The sequence below is a fragment of the Mixophyes fleayi genome, chromosome 7 (genome assembly GCF_038048845.1).
Source record: "Mixophyes fleayi isolate aMixFle1 chromosome 7, aMixFle1.hap1, whole genome shotgun sequence".
Taxonomy (NCBI): Eukaryota; Metazoa; Chordata; class Amphibia; order Anura; family Limnodynastidae; genus Mixophyes; species Mixophyes fleayi.
Genome location: NC_134408.1, coordinates 26,951,928 through 26,970,456, shown reverse-complemented (window position 1 = coordinate 26,970,456; position 18,529 = coordinate 26,951,928). Strand labels below are relative to the sequence as shown.

The following is an 18,529-nucleotide window of genomic DNA, read 5'->3' as shown; positions in this document are numbered from 1 at the left end:
CACTACTAACTGCATGGTGATGTACTATCACCAGCAAGACTATTCAACTATATGTTATCATCATCATCACCATTTATTTATATAGCGCCACCGATTCCGCAGCGCTGTACAGAGAACTCACTCACATCAGTCCCTGCCCCATTGGAGCTTACAGTCTAAATTCCCTAACATACACACAGACACATACAGACAGAGAGACTAGGGTCAGTTTTGATAGCAGCCAATTAACCTACTAGTATATTTTTGGAGTGTGGGAGGAAACCGGAGCACCCGGAGGAAACTCACACAAACACGGAGGGAACATACAAACTCCACACAGATAAGGCCATGGTCGGGAATCAAACTCATGACCACAGGGCTGTGAGGCAGAAATGCTGACCACTAGGCCACTGTGCTTCAACTGTATGGGCTGAGCGGGTATTCCATGCTGATGTCCTGATCGCAAAGGTAATATGCAGCCACCATGTGGGAGGAAGGACCATTTCTTAGGCCCCATGATGCTGTACACCTTCCAGTAGAGCTTGTGCTCTAATGCCAAGGTTCCTATCATGATGCTGCAACACAACTGACACCTGATCATGGCTCAGCAGAAATAACGCAATAAATACAATCAGAATCATCAAAAAAGGAAAGCCATTCCTATGCAGTTCTTTTTGTTTTAGTTATACATCAGTCTAGATCCTCTTTGCCCTATTTGAAGCTCACATTTATTACCACAGTATACTGGTGACACATTCAGACTACTGGTGGACAATCACTGCTGTAGAGACTATCTATGAATCAGCTCCAAATTGTAATCATTGTGATTACTGTGCACTTACGGTAACGGTGCCTGTGAACACGGTCTTCTGGGACCGGAGTTCTCAATTTCATGCTGTGCTCTGTCTGCCAGGAATTGTCACCTAACTGCTGGGTGTGAATTGTAAATGCAATCAGGATATTCTATATTTTGGTTCACTTTACTAAAGGCTGTCTGAGAAGTTATTTTACTTTGTATATTGTGCACAGAATATAGCATTGCACTAATTTATTGATATATTGATATATTTATTAATATACACAAAAACACTACAGCTGTGGACTGTGTCAAAGTATAGTTCTTGGTTTTCCATTAAGAAAGAGATTCTTATATCTTGGCCAAACAGATTTATTTGAATCTGTTAAAACGAATGGCACTCAATGGCAATATCCTGAGCTATGCACAATTAATCTAATCAGAGGTCGGTCACAAACTAGCTCCTACTTTCCACGTATTTATCTGCCGAGGGCAGGGCCATCTTAACAACATTATGGGCCCCTTGGCAAAGCAGTGCACCGGGGCCCCTAGATATAGATATAGATATATAGTTGTATACAGATACAGATATAGATATAGATATATAGAGATAGAGATAGATAGATGTACTTGCTCAGTGACCCTTGTAGGTTTTTTTTTGCAGGTTTTTTTCTTTTGCAGGATTATTTATTCTCATTAAGAGCTGTGCCTATGGGGCCCCCTTGCCCGTGGGGCCCCCGGGCAGCTGCCCATTGTGCCCAATGGAAAAGATGGCCCTGGCCGAGGGGCACCGTTCACTGTACACAGACAACGCTTTCATTTTAATAAGTAGTTTAGAAAAGATAACCATCAATAATTTGATAATGGCTAATTTCATTTGTTGTCTTTGAGGCCTTTTAAAGAGCCAGTGAAAGGATCCACCCATTGAGATATATAGAACTAAAAAGTTAGGTGCCATCAGAAAATATTAAGGTGCTTTGGCTACCTGATCCTTTGGACTTGTCTGGTCCTATAGTAAGACAACCTATTGCATTGGTATTCGTTATGATCGCTTCTCTGCCTTTTGGTTAAGATCGAGGGTAGTATCTGTTCAGAGCAGACCACCTTGGTCCATTGGCCTGGAGGCCCGGGCTGCAGAGAAAGCCTGGCACAATGTGTGCCCCTATGAAGTGGTGACCCATGGGGTGCCAGAGAATCATGATGCACCAGTACATTAGTACATTTTTATCAGTTTCTTTGCACAACCGCCTCCTTCTGCCCTGGGCGGGAGAATCTTTACAACTGCTCGGCCATTATACTGGGGTCATACCCATAGAGCAATATTTATTTAACACCTTGTTTGTCACCTTCACTTTTATGTAGTTTTTCTTTCACAGGATCTAGGGGGTGCTGACAGGCCCGGCGCTCCCATTAGGCAAGGTTAGGCACCTGCCTAGGGCGCCCTCCAGAATGAAAATTACTTTAAAACTGTGCGGCGACCGCTGACCATACCTGTCACGGCCGCCGCACAGCATTCAGATGCACGGGGGAGGGGGGAAGAGGCTATTGCTCACCACCGCCGCCTCTCTGCTCCGTCTCCTCCCCTCCACTCACTAGTGTCAGTGAGTGGAGGGGAGGAGACGGAGCAGAGAGGCGGCGGTGGTGAGGTAAGGAAATACGGGGTGAGGAGGGAGGAGGGCGCCGTTTTTGCGGGGGGGGGGGGGGGGCGCAGCCGATTTTTGCGGGGGGGAGGGTGCCGATTTCAAAATGCCTAGGGCGCCATGGACCCTAGCACCGGCCCTGGGTGCTGATTATCTAGGGTGAGGGGCAGTGTGGACCTGAGGCTCCCATCCCTCTGAAAATCTTCTATGCCCTCCCTTCTGTGGGTGGGCAAGTCTTCAAACCCTGGGTGAAGCCTCAGTGCATCCCAGGGTAAAACAACCCCCCTAGCCTTGCAGCCAAGGGGGGGTCTGAATAGCCTTTCCCACTAAGGATAGGCCAGGGATAGAGGGGCCCTTTCTCTTTTGAGAAGGGCCTGAGCTACTGCAGTCTTTTGCATATTTTGGTTCTGCTCCTTGTTTTGCATTTTGGGCATAAAAGCACCGATCCCAGGCTTTCAATAATATAGATAGATAGATAGATAGATAGATAGATAGATAGATAGATATTATTATAGTACATGTTCCCAATGCTCTCTAGTGATGTCACCAGCAAGGACAGATTATGAATGATGATAGCGCTAAGCGACGTCGTTACAGGTTTTATTATCTTACACTTCCATTAACGTCACTTGTACCATATAATATATATATATATATATATAACTTATCTTTCTCTCTCCCAGTCCTGTCTGCGATCCTGTTTCCAAGAAGGCATGGTAAAACAGTGTAACTGTGCCCATTACTTGTACCCACTCCCGGATGATGCCCATTACTGCAATAATCAGGAAGATCTGGACTGGGGTAGGTAACTGTGTCATACATCTGGGTTAATATAGAACAGGTCCAGTGACCGGATCACATTAGGTCCAGTTCTGTTCACTGATGTCCACATACACATAATTTTCTAGACAGTCTCTATTGACTCTGCACACGTGTTAGTCGCTTTGGACTCACGTGACGATTTGGGTCCGAAATAACCAAATAGTCTGTCCTAATCACTGCTTATATACGCACCTCTAAAGCTAACTGAAATGGAAATAAAAATAATCAACTGTTGAAGTATTCCTTTTTTGAGGGGAAAATGGTGTCATACACACATGAAGAAAATGAATACAGTGCATAGCAGTAATGCACCAAAATATACTCCAGATGCCAATGCTCTGTTTGTTATCTCTGTTTCCAGAACGGCTAATAGTTCTTTTATGTCTTTATTCACAGTGACCTGTTATTACCAGATGAGGGACTCTATAAGTGTGAGGGAAAGCTGCATTGACCTGTGTAGACAGCCATGCAAGTAAGTGTGCTAAATTGCCTGAAACCATTTTTATATGTAGTGTGTCAGAGACAAGCACCAGCGTAGGTGCTCGCCTTATTGGTCTGTGTTTTGCATGTGCTAATATTAGACTCCACCTGACAAGCTCATGTGTTCTATAGAGGAGTGTATAAAGGTCGCTGGAATTAAAGCATTCCATTGCCTTAAGTATAGGTCATTTAGCAAATCATATAGGTTTAGACACACCCACTGTTCCCCCTTCTAAAGCTTTTACTTTGAGCACCACCAAATCCTAAACATTCAGGGTCTCATGTAGAGTTGGATACGTAGCATAAAACACATCTATCACTACTGCCTACAGCCTACTCTCCTGGAATTTCCGGGAGGCTCACGAATTTCTGGGAGTCCGGAGGAGCAGGCATCCTCCTGGGCCTTGGTGGAGGCGGGACTTAATAATGTGATTGTGTCGTTAAGCCCTGTCCCAATATTTAATGCCGTATCTGCATTTAATAGCGGGGGCAGGGCCATGGTGACACGACACACCCCTTCCTGCTCTGGGATCACCCAGAGGGGAGGTTTTAAAAGTTAGCAAGTTTGCTCTACTGTGTATGCTTGTAAAATAAGACTTAAGCTTGGATCTGTATGTAGAGTCAGTCATATCTTGCATATATGACTCCTTGTGCTTATAGAGGCAGACGGAGGGTAAGGGTCGTGCACGCAAGCAGAATAAGGGCGTGTTCAAGTAGGTTTGATGTAGACCTGGACACAGACACAACTCTCTGGAAAGTTATCTGTTCTCTACCCCCGATGTAAGACACAAACTCATAATGGTGAAGATCAGCTGAGATGCGTCTGACTCCATACGCCACGTAGAACGTGTCTGTGCCTGCGTCTTAGACAAAAATTGCGTTCAACTCTACATAAGGCCCTAAATCTGCAATAAAGCTTTCCTTTCTGTCTGCAAAACGTGCTAATCTTAGTGACGCATGTAATTACACAAAAGTACCTATAGCATTCATTCTACCAAACAGAAAAACGCACAAACATTATATGTAGCAGGAGGGGTTAACCTGTGTGTCCAGGCAAGTTTAGAGTGGGAGAGACTATGGTTTAAGAAATTAAGAAATACAAATAGAAGACCAAATTTTAAGGCTATGCACCAAGATAATTGTTTACAGAATACAATCTGATGCATTCAGAATCTGTACAAAAACCTGTCATGTAAGATGTCAGTATGTAATAACAGGTTGAGCAGATAAGTAACATACCGCTTTCTACCTCTCTATTTTTATTACAGTGATAGCAACTATAAAATGACCATCTCCATGGCTGACTGGCCGTCTGCTGCAGCAGAGGTAAGTGCCGCAGTTCAAAATGCTGCCCTCTAGTGGTGAACATGTTCACGTGGCGGTGGCTAATAATGTGAGCATGTTGTCAGCAAAGGCGATGTATTAGCGCCAAAATGTGTACATGTAATTCTCAGTCCCCATGCTGACAATATCTGACATTATTCTATACCTAAAGTCAGCGATTCACGTTTGTGACTTAACTGATGTGCTCCAGCCCTATACTGATAATTAGGACATTCCACAGTCATTCACTCATTTGGTTAACCCCAGATGCCTTCTCTCCTGGAATGCCCGGGAGGCTCCCAGATTAGGGTGACATTTAGAGCAGGAAGTTCTCCTGGAGGGTGCAAGGTGGACGGGGATGTGTTGTGAGGACACAAATCACTTAGTCATACACCTTGCCCCAACCACTTGATGAGGCAAATGACATGATCAAGCCCCACCCACCTCTATGAACACTGAGTGGGCAGGGATGGGATGACGCAATTAGCATCCTCTTACCCTTTGCCACTCCCATGTAGTGATGCAAACGGCATCAACAAGTTCCGCCCACTTTTTCTTTTTATATCTCCCGACGGGGTATGACAAGGGTATGACAAGTATGCTAACACTTTTGCGGCTGAGATAGACTGATATGCATTGCGAGTGCTTATCCACTTATAAATGGGAGATGCATTCTCTGTTAGGCTGGGTGCACACTCCAGAAATGTTCTTCCGATGTGTTATCTATAGCGATTATACCAACGACGGATTAAGAAAAAAAAAAAAGCAAAGTCCTGATCAGCAGCCGATTCATGTGTACACACTATATACGTTTTACAAGATGTACCTTCCGATTTGGCTCTTCAGCTGTCATAACCCCCAGCTGAAAAGATCATGGCTTTGTAAACTCTATGGAGATCCTGATCGTGCGTGCATACGCACTGCAGAATCGGCACGACAGATTTTTAGCTCAGATTAAAAATCAAATGAAACGATACAATGAGCTTTCGACAAATAACCGTTCATCATTGCATTGTACACCCCAATGCAATATCGGGCCGAACAGTCACTTATCAGGTGATTGGCCCTATAATCTGCCGAAAACCCTGTAGTGTGTTTCCAGCCTTAACAGTATAGCCTGTCCTTACCTCTCCATCAACTTATACCCATTTTTCTGTTTCCTTAGAATTTAAACTGGCCGGCTGGTGCTTATAATGACAACATTAAGACAGATCTTTGGTTTTGAGAGGCTGCAAAAGTTACGAAAATTTATTTTCTAAAATACAAATTTTCTCACCGCAGAAATGTCTGTCCTGTACTGTGTAAGCAGGTTTCATTTAAAATCCAATCCTATTGCCACATAAGCCAACCCCAGAGCCGCAGATGCCTCTTCTAGCAAAGTTCATGCGACATGCTTCTTGCATACGATACATTGCGTGTGGCAGGTGTATAGTTTGGTAGACTGCTTCGAATGTGATAAAAAATAGGTTTTAAAATATTTTACCTTTCAGGACTGGATTTTTCATGTTCTGTCTTATGAGAAAGATTCCAGCCTAGACATCACTGTTAACAGGTATGTATGCAAGTTAATATGCGATGTGTGTACAAAGCTGAATAAGTTCAGACAGTGTTTTGTTTTTTTAGAAAAGATTTATCCACCTCTCTCAAATATTAGTACTGTGGGTGTGTTCTCATACTTGCCAGTAATCCAAAATGTTAAGGGGCTGTCCTGATTTCCGAAGCCCGAATGGGTGCCACTTACATATTTGGGACACTAGCCTTGTCAAATGAGGGTGTGGCTTCAGTGGGCTAGGGGTGTGGCTTATTCCATAGCAGATTATTGTCACATCAATTCTCAACAAACTGACCCCTGCCAACTCTAGCCACTTCTCCAGTGCCACATATGAATGCATGCACTGATCAGTGAAACTGGGCTGACAAATCTGATTGGACAGCAGCAATTGTCCATTTAAAATTGTAGCATGTATACTGTGCTCCTTCTCTAGTCATTTAAATAATTGCCTGTGTTGAGAACAAAGAACTTAAGTAGATAAGGAAACCATACAACACAATGCCACCAATAAATGGAAATGGTAAAAAGTTTTAACTTTTCAATGTCTTTATCTTTAGAAATGGCATGATTATGCTGAACATCTACTTCCAAGAATTTAATTACCGCACTATTTCAGAGTCGGCCACCACCAACGTGAGTGTTCACCTGTTGTGGGGAGGAGAGGGAGGGAGCAGTGGAGCCGGGAATATAGAATAATGAATAAGAAGAACATGCAGACTGATATCTCTGTGATACAAACACCTTTAGTGGAAGCTACTGAACTTTCTGTTGGTGTTAAAACAATATTGATTTTACTTAGGAAAGGAGATATAACAGAAGTATTTATCACCTTTTTATTACTTTGTAATCTCTCTGCCGATACCACAGTCCATAAAAGTACATTCCTCTACATATTTCTGTCCACTTTCAGTCTGCTTTTAGTATGAAGACTACGATGAGCCCTGGGTAATACTAAAGTCATTATGGGTTCTTTTGTGATAGCATAAGGACTGGCGGAGACCATGGTAAGCGTGGCAGAGGGGTGCCATGCTTAACGCGACACCCACCCAGTAAAAAAATGTTTTTTTTGCTGTGGGTGTCTACCCCCTTAGCATCCGAGTCCCCGCTCTGAACAGAACAGGGATCGAAATAAACGCTAGGGTACGGGGGAAGTCCAGCAAGGTGGCTCTGTACATGCCAGCGCCGGCCCTGGATGCCATGTGCCTAGTTAGGTTTCAAATGCCCCTAATTTTATGTGAAGTGCGGAGGTACAAAACTTAGCATCTAACGGGAGGGGCTGTTGCATATTGAGACCGTACTAGCTGGGCTGACGGAAGCGCCCGGATATCTGTATGGATTTCTATATAAAATTTGAGTCCTGGACAAGTATCTTGCCCAAGTTACTTTAGACTGTACATATCCCATGTTATGAATTTTACTGTAAATAGTAAATCCAGGAACCAATGTTATTTAGAATACACATAAAACCCAGTACTCACTTTCTATACACATCATGGACCTCTCCTTAAGTTCATTCAATACGGTGCAAGCACATACTCCAAATACCTTACTGCAAGGAGAAAGCCTACACAATCAGTACAGTATACAACATCATCATCATCACCATTTATTTAGATAGTGCCACTAATTCCACAGCGCTGTACAGAGAACTCACTCACATCAGTCCCTGCCCCATTGGAGCTTACAGTCTAAATTCTCTAACAGACACACAGACTAGGGTCAATTTGGTAGCAGCCAATTAACCTACCAGTATGTTTCTGGAGTGTGGGAGGAAACCGGAGAACCCGGAGGAAACCCACGCAAACACTAGGAGAGCATACAAACTCCTCACAGATAAGGCCATGGTCGAGAATTGAACTCATGACCTTAGTGCTGTAAGGCAGAAGTGCTAACCACTTAGCCACCGTGCTGCTCCTCTCCCGAAGTTCATATGAATACAGATGTTCCATACCATATGTGTTTTACTGTAAATAGCCCAGAACCCAAGTTCATTAAAATAGACAGCAAACCCCATTACTGTTAAGGAGAATGACCACTCTTTCACCAGAATACACAAGATCCCTAAAACCACATGTTCTTTAAAGTAGACAACAAACCGCATACTACAGATAATGTATTTTACAGTATATAGTAAGATTTTCCCAAGTTTACTAGAATAATATCACAAGCTGTTTAATACACACTGTAGCCATTGGGTTTAAATAAGGAACTTCTAGGTTCTCGACAGTCCTCTAGCTTAGGAACTAGCCCCTTTGTTCCCTATTACAGTCACTGTTTGGCTTCCACCCATCATATGTCTTATTCTACAGGTCGTGTGGCTACTGTCAAACTTGGGAGGTCAATTTGGGTTCTGGATGGGCGGCTCGGTCCTGTGCATCATTGAATTTGGGGAGATCATCATAGACTGCATTTGGATCACCATACTTAAATTCCTTGGCTGGAACAGAAAGAGAAGAGAGAAGAGACGCCGCCCTGAGTATGCGGATCCACCACCCACAGTATCCGAGCTGGTAGAAGCCTACTCTAATCCAGGCTTCCATCACGAAGATGCAAACCAAACCGATATGCCAATACCAGGCACCCCACCTCCAAAGTACGACTCCCTACGGGTGAAAGACATGGATGCGATTGAAGCAATATCGACTGATGAGGAATAGAAAAAACTTTAAGATGATCTAATTATCACAACTAACACCCATTATTAATCTATGAATCAGTTACTATTCTAATTAACACCTTCAGGAACTATTAACCTTATGTTATAAGCTTAAAATATTAGGGAGAAATAAAGTAATGTCAATATTTTTTGAGAAAAACCCTCAGTACTGGACATTTCCATTATTAACTTACTTGACGGGTTAGAATATAAAATAAAAGGCTATTTTAAATACTTTACATTTATCTTACCGCTTATTTTAATGAGGGTCCGTATATTCCTGATGGGAGAAAACTGGGACAACCATAAATATTTAATCGGCCAACAGCTGCCGCCACTTGCTTGTTTTGGGTGCCTAATATAGTCAAAACAATTATTTCTGTATTTTGACCACTAATTCTGTATATCCTGATACATCAAACGTATTAATTCTTGGAAAATAGGCAATACAATTTATGGATTTCCTCAAGTGGCAGTAAACCAGGTCTTCCTAGGACAGTCAGAAAAGTGGCACATAGAGGTATAGTTTAATTTTAGTTTAAAATGTAAAAATAACAGGATTTATGGAGATACAGTTATCACTTCTGTCACAAGATGATTTTACCACTCAATGTACGGAGCCTTGCACTGTACAGAGGAAGTGTGGGCAGATTTCTATTTATGACCAATCGTATTTTTCATTTCTTAGCGCACTGATAAGAAATTATGTAACGTATTTATTTATTAAAATTGTTCAGCAAGGACAGCAGAGCAGAGCCCTTGGCAAACACAGATTGGCTGCAGTTGACTAAAGGAAGTGTACTGTACCCAATGACTGCACTAAGGTTGGAATCCTGTTAGATTCCGTTTTCCCTTTTTCACATCACTGTTTTCACAGTGAAACCATGTGAGTTGGTAGCCATGTAGGACCAGAAAAGGGTTGGCAAATTTTAGCCCGGGGGGCAAGACTTGACTTTTAATGGAAAAAAATGCAGATGGAGCAGTGTCCCAGCCCAAAGAAGCCCACTTTAGGACCGGCCCAGGGGGGGGGGGGGGGGGAGGGAGATGCCCCCCTGCCCAGGGCACTGAAAAAAGTGTATACTGTACAATAGCCACAAAATGTGGAGGTCTGCTCTATATTAGCAACCAGATTGTATGGTCTTATATACTAGCAACCACATTGTGAGATCTGCTCTATACTGCCAACCACATTGTGAGACCTGTTTTAGAAACTAGATACCAGATTTAGTTACCAGATTGGAGGTCTGTTATGTGTTTACTAACCGTCAAATCGGAGGTCTGCTTCATATATTAGGCTGGGAACACACTACAGGTTTTTCACCCGATTATCTTGCCAATCACAAGATAAACAACCGATAGGTCCGATATCGCATTAGTGTGTACGCTCCCACGATCATGTTTTATTGATCCAAAGCACATTATATCGTTTCATTTGATTTTATAAACGTACTAAAAATCTGCACCTGCAGCGTGTATGTACTCACGATCAGCAGTGTAGGCAGATCTCCATAGAGTGTACAGAGTCACAATCTTTTCAGTCGATGCTTATGACAGATGAAGAGCACAGATCTAAAGGTCAATCTTGTAAAACATGTACACATGACTTAGCAGGCTGATCGCGACCTTCTGTCATTGGTAAAATCGTTACAGATATCGCATCGGGAGAGATTTTCAGCCTTAGCCATTGCATTGGATATGAGCCAACAGAGAGTAATCTGTATTGTACTTTCTAGTTTGAGGGTAGGTGGAGGACCTGTTTATCAGATTGTAGAGACCCAAAGATATTTCACAGCGACGCTTTGCGCCAGAAATATTCTGCATTCACTGAATTAGCCTTAAAATCATCCAAATCAGATCATTTATGAGACAAATCATAAACAATTACAGAATAGGACAACCTACTGATTAATGGCACAACAGAAACTATTTAATTTGTGAGGTTTTACACGACACCTAAAACAGCTGCTGGATCAATTAAATATAGTCAACACCGCCACTATGCTCAAGAAGTGATGTGTGCAAGATAAAATGGTGCCCCCACTGAGCCCTGATCAATATTGTGTCTCGCAATCTCCACAAAATCACTACACAGATTATTGACCTTAACCTCCCCCATGTGTCATCTGTATATTAAAAAAGTTCCATCAGGTTCTAACTATCATTTATCTAGAATGTACTAGATAAATGATAGCTACAACCTGATTGGTTGCTATGGGCAACACTTTTCCTCTTTAGAAGCTTTGATGAGCTTTGTTAAGTCTACACCTAGGTTTACTGAATCATTATCAGGCATATCTGAAATTTGTTCATCTTCCAGCACTATAATCCCCAAACAGACAGATTTAGTTAATTTTAGCTATGTGTGTGGTCAAATAAGACAGCGATAATGTCACTGAAGCCTGGGTTGGCATGTGTTTGGCCAGCTTAAGGCACACAAATAAGTCTATTTATTTAGCCATTGATCTTTACAATTTCCCCCCTCCAAAGATAAAATCCTTAAATATTTAGTAATACCAAAATGTAATGTCAATTATATTATTGCTAACATTCCTCTAACTGTTCAAATGGCTTTTCTTGGAACGTCTTAGTGTGCAGAATGTGGCTTTATACAGCCTGGAAACTTCTTCCCTCATTTAGAGTAGAACTTACTTCCAGCTTTCAAGCGCAAGCTCTGATTGGTTACTTGCAGACAGTTCCCTGGCTTGTCATTCGCAGTGCAGCTGTGCTAGCAGTAAGCTCTGCATCATCTAGCAGGATGTTTTATTTGTAACCACTGGATTGCCAAAGAAGAAAGAAGAAGAGAAGAAAGAAGAAGATCCTTTAAGATTTAGGTACGCAATAAGAAATGAGGAATTGGAAGAGTCTTAATACAGTGTGTGTGTTTGTTTGTTTTTTAGTACTTTACAATGTGGCACTAAAGGTCCCAACAGGCATGCTGTCATTTGTAGTTCTACCAGTGCCAGAATGCGCTGACAGCCATGTGCATGCTGACACTTGTAGTTGTACAGGTACCAGAGCATACCCAAGTAGGTTATGGCTGGGATAAGTAGTGGCATATATTAAAATACTACCTTGTAAGACAATTTCCCTCTATATTAACATGCAACAGCAAAAAGGCCAACGATACCCATTTAAACTGTACAAGTGACCAATACATTCTAGAGGCTGGCTGAACCAACATTCATGAGAATGCAGCCCATCTATTGGCTAGAAACCTGTTACAACACTGAGACATGGACCAATAGGAACCAGTGTCATCTTTAGAGGTATGAGATAAGAAGTGAGCTCTCTAGCTCCCCATACGGATGTCTCAACCAACAGTATAACTGCCTTGTACAACGTGGTATTCTAAATGTCAGTTTAAAAATACATCTGAATGTGTGTCTGTGTCTATGAGAATGTCATTCCGTACCCATTGCCTGGCTGTAGTAGAAGTACTAAGCATGGCGATTGTGTGGGAAAACCTGTTCGAATTGCTTGTAAATCTATTCATAAGTGACCCCACCACCCCCTTCCTCGCTGTGCAAATAAAACATTTGTCTGAGGCCCTGCTCCTCATATTTCCTCACCCGGTGCTAAAGAACATGTAAATGGCCACTCCTATCTCTCCTTCTGTGCAGGCAGAGTGTGGAAAGGTTATTCATTCTTCCAACGGTTCAGTTTAATGGCGTATCCTTAGCAGCTTGTAAAGAGGAAGAAGAATGCTTAACAGTGTCTTTATAACCAAATATCATGTCACGGTATTTACTTCGTTAAATCCCGGACCATCACTTAGTGTAACAGATAGTTAAAAGTTAACACTTGTATACATTTTCCCATTTCGGCAAAAAAACAAACCCTCTAATTTAGCTCATTGCCATAAATGAAATAGAAAGAACCAATAAATTATTAAAAAAACGTTGTAAATCCTTAGCCAGGCTACAGACAGTTAACACCAGTCTTAACTCCACACGTGCAAAAAAAAATATATCATTTAATGTAGTGTTGTAAGTAAAGGCAGCTCCAGAGAAATCACTAAGTTGGTTTGTGTAGTATTTCTATGAGCCATTTCCTCTCCAGGGGGGCTGCTCTGTTGAGACTGAGGCCTTCTCGGATTCTGGATTGATAGAGAATTTTATAGACTTGGTCCCAAACAATGGAACTAACTCTGGTTCCTAAAAACAGGCAAATGGCCACAGATGCTGTAGATGGACGACCCATAATCCTTGGCAACCCACGATGCCATCCAGGTGCTGAGGTGTTCCGGTTACGGTAGCTGATCAGAGGAGACTGGCTGGCGTTCTCAGTGGGCGATAAAGTGTGGCTCTCCACACTAAACCACCAAATGAAGATGCCCTCATTCAAACTGGAGCCTAGGTGCACCGGTCTGTACCCAATCAGCAGTTATATTACTCCAGTGGAGTACAAGCTACGGCTACCAACTCCTTTTCAGATCCATTCAGTGTTTCACATTTCCCTTCTGAAACTGGTGAGTGATCCATTTCCTAGATGAGTGGTGGATCTTCCTCCCGCAGTGAACATAGAGGTCCACCAAGAATATCGACATTCGATCCTTGGATCTCGCAGATTTGGGAGAGGAGAGCAGTACCTGGTGTACTGGAAGGGCTGAAGAATGCTCTTGGATTAAATCAACCAATATTTACACATCTGCATTGCTTGCCAGGCTGAATCCAGCAAGCCTAGAGTGTCGTCATCCAGAGTCTGCTCTTAAAGTGAGGGGGGCACTGTGAGAATTCAAAACACTAGTTCTACATGATGTTGAGATACTGCAACAGATTCTGACTTAATATTGCATGAGTGATTACACTGGAGGGACTGCAGGTGGCACTGTTCCTAAATGTGTTATTGTGTTGTCACTCTGTATAATAAAGAAATGGAAGTTGCTCAATCAACTCTGTATAATAGTAATGTACTCTGTTGTACACGGAATCTTCTGGTGTCTACTCATGTTGATGTTGCATGCAAAATGTGTTCCGTCTGTATGCTGACATAACCACACAGTTTAAGATAAAGTTAAGGGATTTCCTCTGTGTCCCGGTGGGCCACTGGGTCACTGGATACAAGCATAAAGAAGCCCAGACACATGCACTAGGAGCCCAGACATACAAGCAACAGGAATCCAGTCACAAGCACCTAGGCACAAGAAACATCTCTGAAAGAACCTGCACAGCAAATATGAGTAACCCAGTATCATACCTCAGGAGGGAATAAAAATATACAAAAAGGAAGATAATGGCAAGCAACACTATCAGTAACCAAATTAATGATAACTATCAACTGTGGAAATTCAAAGTTGAAATGCTGCTATCTAAAGAGGACTTGTGGGAAGTTATAATCACACACAGACTAGAGATTAATAATAAAGACAAGAAAAAGCAGACAGGAATGTGCAACTATAAGCATATTAGTTGAGGATGATCAGCTAATTCATATAAGACATGAGAATATTGCTGTGTGGGATGCGCTAAAGAATTCCTACTAAGAAAAATGTACCAAATAAGACTTTGCAAGTGAAATACTATGAAATAATATGCAATAGCATATACATGGACTGATGGAAATTGTATCACAGCTCAGATCTATAGGAGAATATATAAAATACAACCATATAGTAGTCATACTCTTGTGCAGTTTACCCGACACATACAGTGCACTGAGAACAAGGCCTGAAACAGAAGACTAGATTTCGTGAAAACCAGACTCATAGATGAATATCAGCACAGAAAAGATATTACACATGATAACATGGAAAGTCACACAGAAAAAGCACTTATTATACAGTTGGGATCTGTAACTGTAAGGAAACAAGAGCATGTTTTAGATGTAAGAAAATTGAATATTTAAAGAAAAATTGCTCAATATTGAAAGCAGAACAGCAGAAACTAATTTGAAAAGGGTCCAAGCAGAGACTTAAAACTACAGAAAGTACTGGAAAAGTTACATGATTATGCAACAATGGCTAGACATAGGGGGGTATTCAAGGGAGCTGCGAGCTGAAATTCAGCGAGTAATTACTGTATTAACGGTAATAGTTTTAGAGCGCGAGTTTTTCGTCCGTCAAGCCGAACAATTGAATACCCCCCATAGACTTCAAAGAAATCCACTTCAATTTCATAGACACAATAGTGGTTAATAGAAGACTTCCTAAGACAACTTAGCGTAGAGCAGCACAACACTGTACCTGTGGGGATTCAAAACACTAGTTCAAGAGGACAGCTGCCAGAAAACAATTACTGTGAGGACTCATAACACTAGCTCCAGATAACACCTGTCCCCCAGCAGTGTCCCCCAGATAGGATGAAATAGAAATAGCCAAATACTGTTTTTCAAATATTTATAAAATTAAATTATGTTATTATAACATCAAGAAATAGTTACTGCAAATTTAAGAACCCAGCCTCCACATGCGAAATAATTCATATTGTTGCATTCGCACATACCCCTTTCTGCTGATTAGGGGGGGGTTCTTCCCTCTGTTAATTCTTGTAGCATTATGCATCATCATCATCATAATTTATTTATATAGCGCCACTGATTCCGCAGCTCTGTACAGAGAACTCACTCACATCAGTCCCTGCCCCATTGGAGCTTACAGTCTAAATTCCTTAACATACACACACACACAGAGAGAAGCTAAAGTCAATTTTGATAGCAGCCAATTAACCTACCAGTATGTTTTTGGAGTGTAGGAGGAAACCGGAGCACCCGGAGGAAACCCACGCAAACACGGGGAGAACATACAAACTCCACACAGATAAGGCCATGGTTGGGAATTGAACTCATGACCTCAGTGCTGTGAGGCAGAAGTGCTAACCACTTAGACACCGTGCTGCATCAAACTGATCCCTCTTGACAAAGTCCTGGATGATGAAACACGGAGGGCACATGGTTTTGGCACAAGTCTTCTCTGCACAAAGGTCCTTGGAATGTGATCTATTTCAGCCAACATATTAGGCAGACATTAGTTATCAGATCATAGGATGTGGAAGTGCTTTCTAACCTGTATCTAATATATTTTTAATCAATTGTGTTATGCTATATAAATGTTATTACACCTTGGTTCTTACCGAGACTGGTTATCAAAAAACAGTACTTGACAGGCTTCAGATTCATAGATGCAAAACCCACACTTCACTTTTGCGTGTTTCCTGGCCTGACTGGAAATGCAGATGGTGAAAACAGTAAAACCGTGACTTCAAAGTCCTGCTTACTAAGACTTAAGGACACTCTTCTTTAAAAAAAAGTGAAATTAATCTTGGAATTCAGAAGATATCAGGTCTGTCTTTCGTAAGGAGTAAGAGACTCTACAGCCAGACGTAAACCAGGGAATGCCACTGTGAATTGCATCTCTCCACTCCTTAAATCTTGTTTAAATATCTTTTTCCACAAAAATGTCTCTTGATTTTGCATGTGGGCACAAATCTAGGTAATCCGCAACTCCAAGCACCTTCACGTACTGGGCTTACCTCCACCAGGTGCTAATATCTTCATGTGGAGGTCCACATGCTTCCATACAGTCTCTTCAGCTGCTATTTCTGGTCTATTTTTTAGCGTAGGGCCATTTCGGGGATATATACAGTATATATATTTATTTATTTTGCCAGTTGAGGCCATTTAGTGCCTCAACTGAAAAAAATATCCACGACACGAGGGTGTTGCACACTTTTAGATGACCCTCACTATCCTTTTAGCCACTGCTAGATTGATGAGAAGTTCACTTTAACCTTTTTTAACAGCTAGACAACTTTTCTAGGATGTCTGGGCTTCATATTAACATTAATAAACCTGGGCATACCCCCTAAATGTAAAAAAAAAAAAAGTTGATCTTCTTGAATTTTGGATTCTACCGACATCATTCACATTCATGCTTATAGGCTAAATTACCAGATTTTTGGATGCTAATTACACCTTTCCTTTGTGGTTAGACAAGTGGTCATCATACCACATTTCCTGACTAGGCCGGGTACAAGCCACCATGTTTTAATCTTGCAAGTCAACCTAAAACCCTTGTAGGTTTCGATTTCTTATGCCATGTAGAGAGAAAATCAGAAGGGATATCAAAAGCTTCTGAGAGCAAGGGACTGGCAAGGACAAAGGCTGACGTAGTAGAAGAGAGGGCAAGAATCCAAGAGAGCATGTTTCTGCCAGGATACAGACACAGTTTGTGAGAGTCCTCCCCCCTCCCGCCAGAGGTTTAATGCTTCTTGTCTCACACTGACAATTGGGAGCATTTCAAATTCAAGCAGTGCTGTGTCAATCTCAGTCCAAGGCTGTTTGAACCTGGCCTAGTCTCACTAGGAGCTTAAAAAAAAACCTGAGAAATACAAATTGGATGTAGTACATATGTAAACAATGGAATACATAAAATATAAGCAGATTTTTGGACCTGATGAACAAACAGTGGATAAAGGCCCTGCCTCCTAAAGGCCTCATTAAGAGCTGCACAAAAGAGCATTTGCATGATGTAAATGCATCAAGGTGCAAAGATGATGCACTTCCCACATGCACACCTGGCATCCATATTTAGTGTTGCACATATCTTGTGCTTGTGGCTCTTGTGCTTAGACAGATGAATCAGCAGAGCTCACATGGAAGTGAAGTGAACGGCTGCAGACGTAAAATACATTTGCTTAGAGACGTAAATTTTGCTCCTACATAAACCGAGTGCAAAGTTCAGAGTTGATGATATGATAATCGATACATCTTTGCTCACCCATTAATCTATAAGCTAGATTTAAGAACCGCACAACTCAAACTACAGAGGCGGTAATACAAGTGTGCAGATGAACTCTAAATCATGCTCCAAGAAATAAAACGTTGGCTCTTCCTCCTGCAGGTCATACAATCCCAAGCATGACACCAGCTATCCTGTTATCTGGGCCTGTTTTGTCTTTACGTTTTTTATTGCTTTATTTGCTTTCGCTTTAGCAGCCCCTATAGCACCTAATATGAAACCTTAATGCTGTACCACAGAGACAACCTCCCATACCCAGGCACCACGGGGTCAACTGTACCTCCTGAACTCATCAGAGCCAGACTCCCAGGGTAACAAGAATGGGAGGTATTAGGGTGTGACACCCTAGCCAGACCCCCATTTGGGATTTTCCCATATTCGCATTGGGGTGTTCGCTGTACTTACTGGAATCATGCACGGTACAGGTGAGATAATGCACAATAAAACAAGGGGATACCATAGATACCAGTACAAATAAACAATATATAATTACAGACAAAGCAGGCTCAGAGGACTGGATAGCTAGGGTAGCTGGATAGCAGCCTCC

General features: G+C 42.0%; 2 protein-coding genes across 2 annotated transcripts in view; both read left to right on the top strand.

Annotated features, from left to right (window-relative positions):
- Positions 1 to 9,487, top strand: part of SCNN1B (sodium channel epithelial 1 subunit beta) — a 62,547-nt gene extending 53,060 nt beyond the window's left edge. Inside the window, exons 8-13 of the mRNA XM_075179525.1 lie at positions 3,099 to 3,216; positions 3,634 to 3,709; positions 4,986 to 5,043; positions 6,531 to 6,592; positions 7,150 to 7,225; positions 8,902 to 9,487. Coding sequence (XP_075035626.1) covers positions 3,099 to 3,216; positions 3,634 to 3,709; positions 4,986 to 5,043; positions 6,531 to 6,592; positions 7,150 to 7,225; positions 8,902 to 9,249 — 738 coding nt within the window. The 3' untranslated portion in view covers positions 9,250 to 9,487. The remainder of the gene's footprint in view (positions 1 to 3,098; positions 3,217 to 3,633; positions 3,710 to 4,985; positions 5,044 to 6,530; positions 6,593 to 7,149; positions 7,226 to 8,901) is intronic.
- Positions 1 to 18,529, top strand: part of LOC142097574 (heparan sulfate glucosamine 3-O-sulfotransferase 2-like) — a 303,244-nt gene that overhangs the window by 284,410 nt on the left and 305 nt on the right. The gene's annotated exons all lie outside the window — the stretch shown is intronic.